General features: G+C 40.7%; 1 protein-coding gene across 2 annotated transcripts in view; it reads left to right on the forward strand.

Annotated features, from left to right (window-relative positions):
• Nucleotides 1-17,119, forward strand: part of GALNTL6 (polypeptide N-acetylgalactosaminyltransferase like 6) — a 1,532,830-nt gene that overhangs the window by 1,262,958 nt on the left and 252,753 nt on the right. For both annotated transcript variants that reach the window (XM_043972447.1, XM_043972448.1), the window contains exons 6-7: nucleotides 5,932-6,117; nucleotides 12,879-13,062. In XM_043972447.1, coding sequence (XP_043828382.1) covers nucleotides 5,932-6,117; nucleotides 12,879-13,062 — 370 coding nt within the window. The remainder of the gene's footprint in view (nucleotides 1-5,931; nucleotides 6,118-12,878; nucleotides 13,063-17,119) is intronic.

Here is a 17,119-nt window from a genome sequence, read left to right on the forward strand (position 1 = left end):
GTAGATGGGCTGGTCGATTAGTAGGTAGAAAGATGAGAGAGACAATAGTTGATAGGTAGATAGATGTATGGACAGATAAATAGATGGATAGCCTAGAGATATGTAGGTAGATATAGATAATAAGTATGTAAATAGAATGAGAGAGTGAGAGAGCAAGAGGGAGAGGGTGGGGAGATTGATTATAGGTAGGTAGGTAGATAGATAGATGATACATAGATGATAGGTAGAAAGAGCTGGGAAGCTGAGTGGTGCAGTGGATAGCCTTGGATTCAGAAAGATCTGAGTTCAAATTTGACCTCAGATCCTGGGCAAGTCACTTAGGTTCTATTTGCCTCTGTTCCTCATCTGTAAAATGGAGACACACTGGAGGAGGAAATGACAAACCACTCTAGAATCTTTGCTAGGAAACCCCAACATGGGGTCCCGAAGAGTCGGACATGACCAAATGACAACCACAAAGAAAGCTAGGTGATTTATTAAGCATTTACTATGTGCCGGAGTCTGCACTAAGTGCCGGGGATCCAAATCCGAGCCAGCCAGTTCTGTCCTTTCCTCTCTCAGAGCCCGGGGTTTCCTCAGCTGTGATGTGAGGACGTCAGATTAAATGATCTCTAAGGTCCCTTCAGCTTCTAAATCAGTGGTAGTTAAAGTACTGACAAAACCAAGTCTGCTCTCTGCTTTGGCTTATTTCCTCTGCCACTCTTTTAGTCCTCAAATGTTTTATTGTCTTACATTAAATTTTAATTTAATCGTTTCATTTGCCTGAAGTTAGACTCTGCTCAGCTTAGAAGATACTGGAGAGACAGGGGGAAAGAGAGGACTCATTACATACTTATTATATGTCAGGTACTTTGCTAAGGGCAGAGTGTAGAAATACAAGTAAATAAGACAGTCCTTACCCTCAGGGATCTCACATTCTAATGGAGAAAGGAAGAGATGCAGGCCTGGGTTCTGGGCTACATAAGGCAAATGCTTACTGGTGGGAACTAGGAATCCCAGAGGCAAAGTCCAAGGTGGAGAAGGGTGGAAGCTTGGTGGGGGGGAGGGGGGGGAATAGAGATAATATCCTAAAATCCAGAGACATCTAATGGAGATACCTCATTTTTCATTCCCACTAGTACCTACTACAATGGTTGGTTCTTTGTACCTAGTAAGTACTCAATGAATGCATCCTGAATGGATTACTTGAAATACCAAGGAACTGCCCCTACCTTATGTAGCCTTTTTTCCATGGATGCCTTTGGTACAATTGATCTGTTTGACTTTGTGTGTAAAAGTGGTGTGCCAGGCAATGCTAAAGTCAGACTGCACTTGATAGAAGGAACCTGCATCACTGTCTAAGGACATATCTCTGGATACAAAACCTACATAGCAAGTTAAAAAAAAAAAAAGGCAGTATATTATTTATCTGTTGACAAAGAGAGCCTAGCGTGAAGGTGGCAATTCATTTATTTTATGTCCACACAACAGCAAACAAATGTTTTAGCAAGCAATAGATAGACCCATGTGAAGCAGTGTCTCAACCCAGAAATTTGTTCCACCCTTTTTTCATCTTTCTTTCCAAACATTTGTCTCTGCCTCATCAGAGGGAAGCTGTCAGTGATTCTGACTGGAAATCTTAAACCAAAGCCTGGCTCTCCATGTGGCTTTTTTTTCTAGTCCACTTTACCTTTAGTGCCATCTCAAGTTTTGTTTAGAATTTTTAAAAATATATAGAAAAAGGGCAGAAGTTTTGGAGTCAAAGACTTCTGGCATAGGCCCAATCTGTACTTCATTTTGTGGAACTTAGAGCATTAAGCATTTCATTTTAACAGTCCATCACATAAAAATCACTATGAAATAGAGAGAGGGCTTGGGATAAAAAGAAAGTCTGTACTTAAAAACATAATAAAACCCAATCACAAAGTTTCATCTGACTGGATTTTTATTATTTTTTAGCTTGTAAATTCCTGCCTTGTAGATAGGTTGGTAGGTAGATAGATGGATAGCTAAATGGATAGGAAAGAAGGGAGGATGCAGGGAGGGAAGGAAGGAAGGAAGGGAGGAAGGAAAGAAGGAAGGGAGGAAGGAAGGAAGGGAGGAAAGAAGGTAGAGAACAGATATTAACTGCTTCTTATGTGCCAGGCACTAACAAGCAAGACAGTCCCTGCCTTCAGGGAGTTTATATTCCAATAGGAAGAAACAGCACATAAAAGGGAACTAGAAAGAAGCAGTGGTCTGGAGACCTGATTCTAGGCAAAATAAGGCAAAGGCTCACCTATGAGAAGAGGTGTCCATCCTAGGGTGGGCAGTCCAAGGTGATGGTATGGCTCGTCCCAAGGAGAAATGCTGAATAGAACAATGTATTGGCAATTGGGAAGAGAGAAACAATCATATACCTCATCCTCATCTCTTACTGCTACTATATCTTCATCCCTCAGTGGTTCATTAATCTCACTGGCATGGGAATTCCCTTAAATAGTATAGAGATCATAGTATATTTGTGCAGCATGTTACAGAAAGATAAATTGACATAGAAATACAGCGGAGAAATATTTGGAAAAGTCCTCAGCACACAAGAAATCCCGGCGATTGTAACCTAACACCATTCCAATGGAGTTTAGTACTTCCATATATTAATGAATCCATTTCCTTATTGGCTTGATTACTCTCTCCAAAATCAAGCTCCCAATATATCCATGTCTTCTCATGACCTCAATTAAATTCAACAAACTTTACCATATACCAGGCACTGTCCTAGGCCCCAGAAATTGTTGTTGTTCAGTTGTTTTTCAGTCATGTCTGACTCTTCGAGACCCCATCTGGGGTTTTCTCGGCAAAGATAGTGGAGTGGTTCGCCATTTCCTTCTCCAGCTCATTTTACAGATGAGACAAACAAGTTTAAGTGACTTTCCCATGGTGAAACAGCTAGCAAATGTCTAAGGCCGGATTTGAACTCTGTCTTCCTGACTCCAGGCCTGGTGCTCAATCTACTTTAAAACCTTAAGTGCCCTATGCCATAGGAATAAAAAAGGAAAAAAAAATCCCTCCCTTTAAGGTATTTATATTTCACTGAAGTTTGGGAGAAGCAATGTTTACTCAGATAAATCAAGGTAAAACATATCCATATAATTGCTTCTTCCCCTGTTCCCTCCCCCTTCTCCCCCCTCACACATATACAACTAGAGAGATCTGTAAATACCTTATACAATAGACAGAACTTAAGTTGTGCTGTGAATGGAACTAAGGATTCCAAGGGAAAGTTAGGAGGCAGAGAATTCTAGGTATGAAGTTCAATCTTGAAAAGGCACAGAGCTTTGATGTGTTGTTAAGCATGTATTGAGACTAGCAAATGTGGCTGGAACATATTGTTTGAGAACAAATAATGTGAAATTTCCAAGAGAGGTGGAAGCAAGATTGTGAAGGGCTTCAACCATCCAACAGAGTTTAGATTTTCTCTTAGAAGCAATGGGGCATCCTCAAGTGGGAGAGGGATGTCATCAGACCTATATTTTAGAAATGTCAGTTGGATAACCATAGGGATCTTGTCCATCTTCTGCTATAGGGGTGATCTGAGTGTTGAAGGCTTCTTCTAAGCTATCCATCTTTTATCACTAATCCTTGGTTCATGCCCACTCCACATCCTTTCCTAATCACATATTTCCAAATGCTGCATTTATGACAATAAGACTTGCAGTATGAATATTGCATATAAGTCATTGTTGGGAACACCCAACAACGTATTTGGTTTCATACCAAGTTTTCTACAATATATTTTAACAAATTGTAAATTTATCATAAAATATATAAAATAACATTGCAGTTATCTTCATGGTGATTTTTAAAACTTATACCTATAATGAGCATTGCAATGCCACAAAGCCAAATGCGGGGGGGGGGGACAATTACCCTCGAATAGGTGATGAAAACAACTCTGACCATTCTTCTTAATTATCTCCTCAAGAACAACTTTCATCCTTCCATTTAACTGTCATTTCCTTATGACTTATTATTTTATTTCTAGCAAGAATTTAAATATTGTTTTAATAGGCATACATAAGGAACATTAGAATTCATCAACCCAACCCCTTCATTTTTAGATAATGAAACTGAGACCCAAAAGTTAAGGGACTTTGTAAACAGCTCTTGATTCCATGGGTGGCTCTCAGACATTTTAGCCATAGCACCTCTTTACAATCTTAAAAACTATAGGGGGCAGCTAGGTGGTGCAGTGGGTAAAGTACCGGCTTTGGATTCAGGAGGACCTGAGTTCAAATCTGGCCTCAGACACTTGACACTAGCTGTATGACCCTGTGCGAATCACTTAACACTCATTGGCCCGGAAAAAAAAAAAAGTTAAGGGAATTACCCAAGGTCACATGCTACTTCCATTAATATCATGTCAATTCTTTGGTGACTGGAAAGCAATCTTTCATTTTGAGAATCAATAGTTAACACTTTTAGATGGTCTAAGAATTGTGGTTACTATCTTCTTTCCACCTTTGTATGACAGCTACTATCACTGTTAAAGCATAAAGGGCCCCAGAGAACTGAAGACCATTTGTATGGTCATCCTTTCTACATCATGATGCAGTTTCAATATATTGGGGGTCGACATAAGAAATTTAAGAGGAATTTTTGAGAGTTTTACGGAGGAAGCAGATCACACATGAAAATCAGCGGAGAACACAGAAAAAGTTTAGAAACTCAGAAATGCATAAAATATACATGTAGTATTATATATAAACATTTTATCTTCTAATACCATAATAATTCAAACTTCTTCTCTAGCACAAAGGGAAGGCCAAAACATTTTCTGAGGATTTTCCACATTGCAGGGATGCAGCACCTCTAACCCTTGTGATGTGGAAGGGATAAATGTATTTTCCTTTGAGCTCGACCGAACCTAAAAGAACTTTGTACTCCTCTGGCACAAGCTTTGAGAAACCAGGTCACATCCTCACCAGATTGAAGCATCAGAATAGCAGTGGTGGATTCTTAGGGGCTTCAATATCTACATTCTAAATGTGAGTGACAGAAAGGGAGGATGGGAAATGTGTAAACATAGGTCAAGTTTTCCCTTCTCCAGAATAAGACAACCACACTTGTTTGTAACAAGAAAAATTCTCACTTTCTCCGGCATTTGTTCCAAAGCAGTCTGTTATTTTGTCTTCCATAAGTGATTTCCCTGAGGTGATTCATTCTTATTGTTTGTTTTTAATTAGCAAAGGGAATGTTTCCAAACTCTCTGCTTTTTTATCTTAAGCACAGCCATGTTCAATGGCATGGAATGCTAAGGAACACTTCAGTGGCCTTGCCCTGCTGCAGTACCATTTTATTGGCAACTCAGCTACTCATTCATTTCATGTTGGAGCCAGTTTCTAGGCTCACTTGTTGGCTTGCTGTTCTCTTTTGGAGGTGAGGGGGGAGGATCCATTTCAATCATGCAGATTCCATAGTTAATTTTCCCCCTTATTGTTTTCCACACATCTTCTATCAAACTGAATATAAGTGGGAAGCTTTGTTGGAAAGGGTACCATTTGCGTAACCATATGCCAGGATATTCATCTGGCTTTGGGTAATGGGAACTAGAGAGTCAATGAACATCTTGCAGTTGTTCTAGCCAGGATTAAAGGTGGTTGGCAGGTCGCCAACAACAACTGTGCAGTGAAAGGTCTAGGATATCAATGGCTCCCTCTGTGTTCAAACAAAGGGCAACATTTGGAACTTAAGAAGCATCTTGGAAAGTATAAACAAAAGGACAAGAAACCTCTGGGCTTGAAATCATATTAACGCTTCCCACTGTCCCTTGGGGTCAAGGAAAGGGAAAGGCTGAATTTTCTAATAATCTAGGAGTCATTAAGTTCTCTTCTCTTTACCCTATAAGTATAACTCTTCATTAACTCTTCTGCTAGAGTTGACTATCTGTATTCTTTACCTCTTCCTTTCCAGAGCACCTTAAAGATAAACTGGAAGAATACATGGCCCGGTTTTCCAAAGTGAGAATTGTTCGAACCAAGAAACGGGAAGGACTCATCCGAACCCGACTCTTGGGTGCATCCATGGCAAAGGGAGAAGTCTTAACCTTCCTAGACTCTCACTGTGAGGTCAATGTGAACTGGCTGCCTCCTTTGCTTAGTAAGTACACAGTTTACTAAATGGAATTCCTGGAAAAGTCAACAAAAATATAACACAGGCTCACTATATGCTAGGCACTGTTCAAGTCCCAGATGGTGAAAACAAAAGGGAAGTAGTCCTTGCCCTCAGGGAACTTATATTCTATAGGGAAGCACACTATGTGCGCTGGTAAATAAATGTAACTCATTGTTATACTTCACTTATGTCCTAAATCCATATTCTCATCCACTGTTTTTTTTTTCAATAATGCAGTGAGTCTCCTTTGAGATTCTACTTGTTTTGTAATTATTATAGGATAGGAATCCCTTGGTGAAAGTGTTGTTTGAGAGGATGGAAAGACATAATACTTAAACTGACACCAAATGCTAGGGAAATAAATGGTTAACCAGAAAACTGAGAAAGGGACGATCTTCTCTGCAGAAGGCACCTTTTACATCTGGTCTCCCCAGCCTAGCCTCCAGTTGGAAAATGAGTCCCTTGCTGTCAGACATTTCTCCTATAGCTTCCCACAATGTAGCTGTGCTCACCAGCCAGTCACTGAGAGAAAGCTCATTTGTAAACATGAGCTCATCTGTAAATAAGATGAAAAGGACCTCAGAAGCCATCTAGCCCAAGGTGAGCAAGATTGAAGTTAGATGGGCTATTGTCACTTCCTTTGCTGAGATGGATCCTGATGTGGCTTTGCTGGCATGCTACTCTGAAGCCTCGTTGTGCTGTGGAGGGGAACTTGGATTACAAAGGTTATATGAATGGAGCACTTACTCTAGGCATTCCTACCAAAATACAAAGGCTTTAAATGTGTATGGCAACAGACTGTACACTCGTGGACCAAGAACCAGTCTCCCCGGTGCTCCAAGAAGTTCTTCATCAAATTGCCTTCAAGGTGATCAATTTTTCCATCAGAATCAGTCTCACAGACTGACTTCTAAGGAAAGGGGCCACAACGTCTCTCAGTTGTGTACCCATCGACAGAATAACAGATAATATATTGAAATAATACATTGAAATATCAAATATCATAAGCCCTTTTTTTAGTTCTATCAAGGTTGCAAGATGACTGGGAGAACATTTTGTCTTTTCTACCTAGCTGCTTTCTCTAAACTTGTAAAACATCATCCTTTTATAGCCTATTCCAGTGCCTCATAGCAGCCTAGAGGCGAGCAGTAGTTCTTTTGCAGGGCAATGAGAGTTAAGTGACTTGCCCAGGGTCACACAGCTAGTAAGTGTCAGGTGTCTGAGGTCGGATTTGAACTTAAGTCCTCCTGAATCCAGGGCTGGTGCTTTATCCACTGTGCCACCTAGCTGTCCCCTTGAGTAGTAGTTCTTGAGGCTATGCCATTGGATTAAATTAGCAGAGTCTACCAACCAGAAAAGGATCATCAATCTAGAAATAGAAGAGACCTTAGAGGACACCTAGTCCAACACTTTATTTTACAGAAAAGGAAACTGAGGCCTAGTGAATTTAAATGATTTACTTAATGCCATGCAAGTGTCAGAGATGGGATATGAACACTTCTTAGGGTTGGACACAGCAAGACTAATATTTTTCCAACTAAAGATTGTGGCTACATTTCAGTTTCTAAGGGATTAAACATATACACTCTTTTTTTTTTTTTTTTTTTTTTTTTTTTAGTGAGGCAATTGGGGTTAAGTGACTTGCCCAGGGTCACACAGCTAGTAAGTGTTAAGTGTCTGAGGCCGGATTTGAACTCAGGTCCTCCTGACTCCAGGGCCGGTGCTCTATCCACTGCGCCACCTAGCTGCCCCAAACATATACACTCTTAATGGCAAATAAAAATTCAAGTATAATCCTAAGGTGTCAAATGAACCAAGGTGAACTGCATCTCCTCCTGTTTCCTTACTTTGAATGATATGTGAAGATGTTGATAGAGAATCCTGGCTCTGACTCCAGAGCCAATATTCTTCTTTCCAAGGCTTTCAAGTACAAGCCTGATGATAAACTACATATTTGCCAACTGATGATTAGCCTACCTAAATTTAGAAAATCTTATCATCAGAGGTCTGATCACCAGATAATGATATGTGGGGGTCAGAGCCCCAATTCATGGAAACCAGGGAAGAATTTAAATTCCCTTGCATAAAGTAAGTCCCCACAAATCACAAGTCTTTAAAGTCACTAAGTCAATGTTTACATAACACCTTTCTTAAAGACCCTTTTTAAAAAAATGTAGTCATATGCAATATGTCTTGCGTTCTCACAGTATGCTTAATGAAAAGATGGGGTGGGAAAGGAGGAGGATTGGCATATTCTTCATCAAAGCTTTAATTAGCAAGAACTAATTGCAAGTGATTAAAGCTAAGAAGCAGACTCTTCAGAGCCCTGTTCTAGCATAACTGTATTTTTTTTAAAGTGAAGTCAGAACTATAAGTCCAGCAATGGTCAAGAAATATACCATAAACCTGAAAACATTAAACAAGGTTCTTAGTGTGCCAATAGTGTACTCCCTCCTATTCTCCCAGATTCCACTAAATCAGCTTTTGTTGTAAATATATCCTTGGCCTTGGAGTGAACGCCAATAACAACTGCTTTCACAATGGGCAGTTCAGAGAGGATGATTCGCTATTGACTCGGGCTTTGGATTTCAGCTAGAACCAGCAAAGCTCCATTAGTCAAAAGTGGGGAAAGAATCAATTGTAACTGGTACGGGATTTAACATGGGAAACAATGCAACCCCCCCTTCAAGCATCTCCAAACCCATGCACATCGGACTGCCTGGCCATCCTAATCAAGAGGGGAGTGCCTCCAAGCATGTTGCCAAGAATCCTTTAAGGTTTTAATTAAAAGTACCTTGTCCAAGGGCATAGCAATTTAGAGTTTCATCAGCAACGGTCACTGTCTCAAAATGAACCCGAGTTATAGAGCACAGTGTGCTGACACCTGAATACTCAATGAAGGCAGGAAAGTGCCTAATGGATTCCCTAACCCAAGCAACCCCTCAAATGTCAATAACGAAGTCTCTGAAAGTCTCTCGGATTGCTCACTGTGAGCCTAACCTCTAAAACAGAGCTTGCTCCTTTCCTGATTAAAGTATTTTATTTCCTCCTGGACCTGGTCAGGATAAGGAGAGATTCAGTCTTAAGATCACTATCTATTTTATTTTTTCCTTATCAGCATCTTGACATATCATTGAAGCCTCACGGTTGGCTGCGTTCACTTTACACCTTGGGATTGTACCTGACTTTTTATTTCTCATTAATTGTCCATATGTTTTGTCTACTGTGGAAATATGCTTTACATAACTGTATGTGTATAATGGATATCATCTCTCGACTTCTCGATGGGTGGGGGAGGGGGAGGAGGGAAGGAAAGAACATGGAACTAAAAATAAAATTTAAATTTAAAAAAGAGTGTGTGTGTTTGATTCCCCAGAAGCTGAAGTATAGGCACAAGTTTTAGATGTAAAATTTAGTCACACTGTGTCCACCCCTAATCTGGCCCACCTGGATCAGAGTTATCAGGAAATCTGATGGGAAGCCTGACCACTAACTTAACAGACTCGTTCCTTTTGTCCTGCCTCTTCTCCAAACTCCTTATGGGTCATTGTCAATCTAGCCCAGACCTGCTTTGGATTGAAATAAATAGTTGAAGCCATAAGGCTTAAAAACTCCTGCAGAGGTGATATAAGAAACCTATTTAATTCTAGGATTGAGAACTTTCTCTTTCAGGGCCACCTGTAGAAGAAATATTTTTCAGATAAAGAATAAAATCCATTATAAGATTTATTTGTGACTGGCAAAGAAAAAGTACTACTCGTGGAGAGACATTAACATAGGCTGCACTTGTAACCAGTCAGTGGTTCTTTTCTCTCACAATGGGCCTCACAAACCATTCTGTACCAGTCCTTTCATTTTTCAAATGAAAAAACTGAGGCACAAAGACTATAAGTAACTTGCCTGAGGTCACAAGTGATTAGTGTGAGACGTGGGATTTGAACCCAGGTCTTTTGACTTCAAAGCAGTGGGGGGTGAAATAGAGAGAGTGATTTGTTTGGAGTCAGTAAAACTTGACTTCAAATACAACCTCAGATATTTTCTAACTGTGTAACCCTGGGCAAGTCATTTTGCTTCTATCTGTCTTGATTTCTTTATCTGTAAAATGGAGATGATGATGATGATGATGATAATAATAATAATAATAATAATAATAATAATAATAATATTTCCCTCTCAGGCTTGTTGTTAAGCTTAAATAAGATAATATTTTAAAGTGCCTACCCCAGTACCTAGGACATATTAAATATTTCTGTCCTTCCTTCATTCTTCCTCTTTTTCTGTCTTCCTTCCTCTTTCCTTCCTTTTGTCCTTCCTTTTTTCCTTCCCTCCTTGCTTTCTTCCTTCCTCCCCTCTTTTTCCTCCCCTCCTTCCTTCCTTGCTTCCTCCCTTGTTTCCCTCCTTCCTTCAAAGCCACTGTTCTTTCCATTGTACTATGAATACTAGGAGCATTAAAGGGAATTCTGAGATCAGAGAGGCAGTGCAAAGAACATAAATAACGTGGAGTCACAAGCCCAGCCTGGTACAGTGGAAAAAGCAAAGACTTTGGATACTATACTTGGGTTCTAATTCAGTCTCTGCCACCTACTAACTGTGTGATCTTGAGTAAGTTACTTAACATTTCTGGTCCTCTTTCCTCATCTATATAATGGCAGGGGAGGAGGGAGGGAGGGTTCGAACTATATGACCTCTGAATTCCCACATTCCAAACTCAAATATATCTGACTTGAGACATCCCCTATGTGAACTTGGGTTTTGAAGCAATGGGGGACAGTGATTAGCACACTGACTCTGGAGTCAGAAGAACTGACTACAACCACTGTGTGTGTGAACTTGGACAAGTCACTTACTCTACCTGATCCCCAGTTACTTGATCTGTAAAATGATAGGACTAGACCTATGTAACCTCTGAAGTCCTTTCCATTGCTAAATCTAGGGTCCTCTGACCTCTCTGACCTCAGAAGCCTTAGTATCCTCATCTGTAAAAAGAGAGCACTGAGAACTAAACCATCTGCGATCCCTTGCAGTTCTAGATCTAGGAGCCTACTCTGTGCTCAGGGGACATCAGAAGCAAAACAACATAGAGCTTCTGAGTCAGCCATGGACAACCAGTTGTTGCCTTATCCCTATAGAACAAAGCAGCAATCTTATCAGGTAGAAAATTTCATGGATGACATAAGTAGTTTTTATACCAGGTAATATATTTGAGAGTGCACTTGGTAGTTTATTGGTGTGGGAAACTAAACTCCCTATACCAATTGAGATGGCAACTTCTTTGTCACCTACCTCGAGTTGACTGGAACACTAAAGAGCTTCAGTAACTACCCAGGACTACAAAGCCAGTATATTTCAAAGGAAGAATTGCAACCCAAATCTTGCTGACTTTGAAACAGACTTTCAGTCTACCATCAGGTGTATTGAAGATCCATAGATGTCTGAGTGGTCCGATCAGGAAGTTCAAAAATACAGATTAGGTATAAGCAGATGAAAATATAAATCCCAAATTATGGAAGCAAAGAGATGTGATTCTGGGTAGTTATTATTGGATAAAATGTGTTTATGGGAAGTAGACAAACTTTGAATTCACTTGGAAATTCCCTGAATCTTGAAGCACCTTGACCCAAGAATATGCAGGTGTGTTTTTTTCTCCTCTTCCTCACATGAAGAAAAAATGATTGCTCATGAAAATGAAAGAATGCAAAAGATCAATGTATAGTACATTGAAATATTATCTACCTTTCCTTAGGTGAAGATATTTAAATATAGTTTATAACGCATATCTAATCCAAAGGGTTGCTAAAAAGCAAAAAGGAACTGATGTTGACACCTGGAATCTCTCTCTGTCAGGTAGTTTTTAACAACTAATTACAAACTCAAATTGAAGACACATTCTTGAGAAAGAAAGACACTTATTATATATCAACCTTAATCTTCTTGTTTCCTATTCATTTTTCCCCATGAGAGCTTTTGAATATTGTTTCCACTCTCTGAGCACAGCAGAGAAATGACAGACAAGATATCTTTACGTAAACCTTTAGCCTATAGCAAAACCAAGAACAGACCTTGCTGCTACCAACTCCTGCCCATACTGCTGCCTCACATCATCTTAGATATGGTGAGGGGAAAGTAAAAGCTGTATGCTTTGGGGAAGCCATTTTTTTCTTACAATAAGCCGAATGGGATATCAAAGACCAAGAGCAAAGATCACTTTAGCACTAGCTATGTCAGGCTTTGTGACCAAGAATTTAATGCTCATACTGTCAACAAGAGAAAAGAGATTGATCTTACCCACAGCTACTCTCAGAACCAAAGCTAAATAACTTTGCAGTTAAATATTTACACCCCAGAACTTTCAGAATGAGGTCCAGTATTTTCCTCGGCAGATCCTAACTGTATGGTTGAAAAAATCTAAGTGCTGTTTTTATTCTGTACATGTCTGCTGCATGCTAAAATGACAGATTGGGGACAGAGCAGAGCAGGAAAGTGACAGGGAGAGAGCCGAATGGACTTTTGCTGGTCTCCCTGGGATGTAACTCTCTTAAGGGAAAATGGAGCTGCTCTAATTGTCCCTAATCACTGTCCCATTGTGTTAAGTCCACTTTCAGATGGAGAGTTCCTGCATATTTCAGAAGCAGAGTGATTACAGGTTGAGCACTAGCAAGAATCTATATGCTCTTCTGCCAAAATATGATCAATGACCTGACGAGATGTATCTTTCCCTGTTGTGTGTATGTGTTTTTATCTTTCAGACCAAATTGCCCTAAATCGCAAAACCATTGTCTGTCCTATGATCGATGTCATTGACCACAATCACTTTGGGTATGAGGCCCAGGCAGGGGATGCCATGAGAGGAGCCTTCGACTGGGAAATGTATTACAAAAGAATCCCCATCCCCCCAGAACTCCAGAGGGCCGATCCCAGTGACCCTTTTGAGTGAGTAACAGCTGAGGGAAATGCCAAGGGATCAAGGGTGGGAACAGGGTAACCCATTCTAAGCATGCCAAGCTAGGGACCATCCCTGAGAACACTTACTTCTAATTAAAAGTAATAAAGCAGGTGACGACAAATGGCATAAGAATGGAGATAGATCAAGACAACCTGTTGTGGAGTATTACAAGCTGGATTCATTGTGTGTCATTTCCCTCTCTCAGACTTGGCTGGGAGTTGGGGAAAGTGTGTTTATCTGTGTAAAGAAAAGGAAGAGAAGACCCTACATAGTAGGAGAGAAATGAAGAAGGAAAGGAGATATATGGCACTAAAGGTATTCCCTTTATTTTTCCCTAAAGGATTCTCTGAACCGACTATCTTATTATTTCTTCACTGGGAATAGAAACATCAGTCTCTGAGGCTTCATTCTGTTAGCAAATGCCCTAGTTATGATGGATGGTATCACTCTGTTGTATGTGTTCCTGTAATTTAAACACAGGAGTTTCAAATCAAAACAGTATCAAGCTGACTAGTAAATAATCTTTGATAAGCCTGTTCCCAATCCCAACATTCTATGGATCAGATAATTTACAGTAATGACCTGCCAACGCCTTGAAAATGTCATCTATTTTTATTTCTAGCCCCTCTCCCTTGTCCTGGGGATTGGTGCTCATCAGCAGAGGGGAGTGGGGAGACATGACTTAGTCTGGCAAACTTTGCTGAAAGCCAGCCCAGAGATTTGCCGGGAGATACTTGCCAAGTGTTGCCAGCCCTTCACCCTGTTCTTTCCCATTAAAACCTCTGTAATGGTATGGTTACACACACACACACACACACACACACACACACACACACACACACACACACACCAAGAAAATTCTAAATCCCTGCATTCGTGACTTTACATTCTCCTCTAGAGTGAATTTAAATCACGATTTGCATCCTGAATCTAATGGCATGGCAGTGTTTAAAAATATGCACTGGAGAGTTTGCATTTCCCCAGCACTGCCACATTCGATGAAAACGAGCATTTGATAAACATCAACATATTTTTCCCTCCATTCCACTCCATTTCTAGCCACTAGGGACCTTTTTTTTTAATAGATCCTCAGTAATACCGACATGGTGATAGGTTTCAAAAGAGATTAATGTAATGGAGGAGAGGAAAGAATATTTCTTTTGAGGGTTGAAGCACACTGATTAGGTATCCAGAACTTCAGAGTATGAGCCTTTCCAGACTTCAAATTCTCAACCAATTACTATGTAGTTTGTGCAGGGAAATGAAGTCCCTTCATCACGCTCCCAACTGTTCTGGTAACGATCCAAGTACACAGAGACATTCTAGAGAAACAGATTCTCTGTTTATTTTAGATATGAGAGGAGAACCTACCAAGAATTTGTAGTACACCCTGCAGACATCTGTGCTACCCAAGAGGGCTGCTTATCTTAGCAAAACAGTCACGCTTATCAGGAGCCCAAGATAGGACTCAGGGTCCCAGAGCTGAGAACCCAGAGGCAGATAGAATCCTACTCCTGGTAAAGCATAGGTGATGCTGGATATGTCATATAGGCTGCTGGATACCCACTGTATGCATATCATACATGCTTATTTTATTTCTAGGGACATAGTCTGACTCCTGGTTTAAAAAAAATCAACTGTGCATAATAGGGAGCTGAGTCATAATGGAGTTTCATTTTATTACCATTGAGATAGCACAGTATGCTCAGTAAGGTCAGATAAAAATGCCACCAGGGGAACCTCAAATGAGAAAATGGATAAAAAACTACAATTCCACAGGCCCCGCACTGACAGTCAGAATTGCTGTCAAGTAGCCTTTTGCTGTGGCTGTGACAGTATTAGGCACCTTGCTGAACCCAGTAGCCAAGCAAGTTGATAAGCTTCAGAATTAAATTACCTCTTGTTTCTGTCAGCCACTTAGGTGGTGGCTGTGCTGTCAAAATTGTGCTCTCCTATTGCTGCCTGTGTTCCTGCTTAAGACGCCCTTTTATTCTTAGGGATGTGAGCATTTTGGTGTTTTGTAATGAATGAGGCTTCAAGAAGGTGTCTGCTTTGATCTTGAAAAACAGCCTCAGCCTTCCCAATTGTATAAGAATGGGGTTATCAGAGCAGTGTCCAAGCAATCCCATTACACCCAGAGCCACCAATTTGCTCAAACAGACCCTGACTTTAGGCTAAGATTTGCTCTCTGGGACCTATGGTTTTAAATAGAGCCTTAGTGTATATGTGTGGGCATGTGCCGCCCCCTTCTCTTTCTCCTCTTCCCCAGTCATCCATTCCCCTTTCTCTCTTCTCTGTCCTCTCATTTTTCTCTCTTCCTTCTCTCCTCCAGTTTCCCTTTCTCCCTCCTTCCCCTCTTGCCCCATTTTCTCCCCCTCACTCTTACTATTCATGTTTCAAGATGTTTCAACCCAAGTTTAGGTTTGATGTTAATGAACAGAACTCCAGGGTGACAGGAGAAGGCGAAAGGCTAAAAGAGGGACCAAAAGAGTCATACATCACAATTACATAATCTTTCCACACTAGATATATAGATATACAGACAGATATAGAGATAAAGATAGGTGATACAGGTATAGATGATATATAGATATGGATATAGTTATAGATATAAATAGGGATGGGGAGAGAGAGAGGGAGATAGGGAGAGATAAATATATATCTATATCTATGTCTCTATACCTATACACCTATAGGTTTATGTGTGTGCATGTAAAGAACATCTTTGTGCTGTGTGTGGAGAAATTCACCTGTAAGGATACTGGAGCTTTGCCAGTTTAGCCAATTCAGTTAGTATTTGTTTGAACCTTTAGAGACTGTAGACTCCCTGCCCCCTAGAGCATAAAGCATAGTGGAGAGGTTGTTGGTCTCTCGACAAAAGACTTGGCTTCATATGCTGCCTATGACACTTAATCAATGTGTGATTTTAGGTGAATCATGTTCCCTCTCTGTGGGCTTCAGTATCCTCCTCTGTAAAAAAGGAAATTAGAAACAGTAGGGAACAAGCATTTAATGTGTGCCAGACACTGTACTAAGGTATCTATAACTATTATCTCATTTGGACCTCACAACAACCCTGGAGGGAAGGTGCTGGAGGGAGGAAACTGAGGCGAGAGGTTATGACTTGCCCAGGGTCACACAGGTGGTAAGGGTCTCAGGTCACATTTGAACTCGGGTCTTCGTGTCTCCAGATCTAGCCCCATATCCACTCCACCACCTGGATGCCTCTAAATGGCTCCTAAAGCTTCCTTTGTGCCTCCTAACTGAAACCCTTCTCAATAAAGTCCAAGTGCCTTAGCCTAGGCTAGATAGGAACAGCCTACATTGGCGCAGCAATTCAAAGTCTGCAGAAGACTTTATGAGCATCATTTCTCTAGATCCTGACAACCTTTTGAAAAAAGACGAGCTGTTATGATCAGGTGAGAAAACTGAAGTTCAAGGAGGTCGCATGTCACACAATTAGTTTCTGAGACAGCATCCCAATACATGCCCTGCTGACTCCATGTACCTGCTCTGAGTCTTCAAGGCTGTCTCCGACTCCATCCCTAGCTCCCTTTTCAAGGTCATCTTTGTGCCCTCCTGTAGGAACTCTCCATTTCCAGCTACACTGACCTATTCATTATTCCCTAAATATGCCCACTCTCTACTGCGCTTTTGCTCATACTGTTCCCCCAGCTGGGAATGCCTCCTCCACAAAGCTATCCTTCTTTAGGTGTTACCTTTCACTGAAGGCCCTACTCATCTCTGCTCTTCCAGGAAGTTTTCCCCAAATAAAGTAGTACTTCTGCCTGATGTCCCATAGCACAGAGTGTCTATTCCACTCATTTGTCACCACCCACATGCTATCCGCTAACATTCTCTTTGTCTTCCTGCATACATGTACTGTCTTTCCAACTACATTCCCATGTAAACTACTTGAGTATAGGGACCATGTCTTGGATCATTTGTATCCTTAGTCCCTGACACAAAATCTGGCAGTGCATGCAGTCAGCCATGTACACAGTAAAGGGCCTCAGCATTTACTTATGATTGTCTTAATCAAGC

This window comes from Dromiciops gliroides, chromosome 6, assembly GCF_019393635.1.
Source record: "Dromiciops gliroides isolate mDroGli1 chromosome 6, mDroGli1.pri, whole genome shotgun sequence".
NCBI lineage: Eukaryota > Metazoa > Chordata > Mammalia > Microbiotheria > Microbiotheriidae > Dromiciops > Dromiciops gliroides.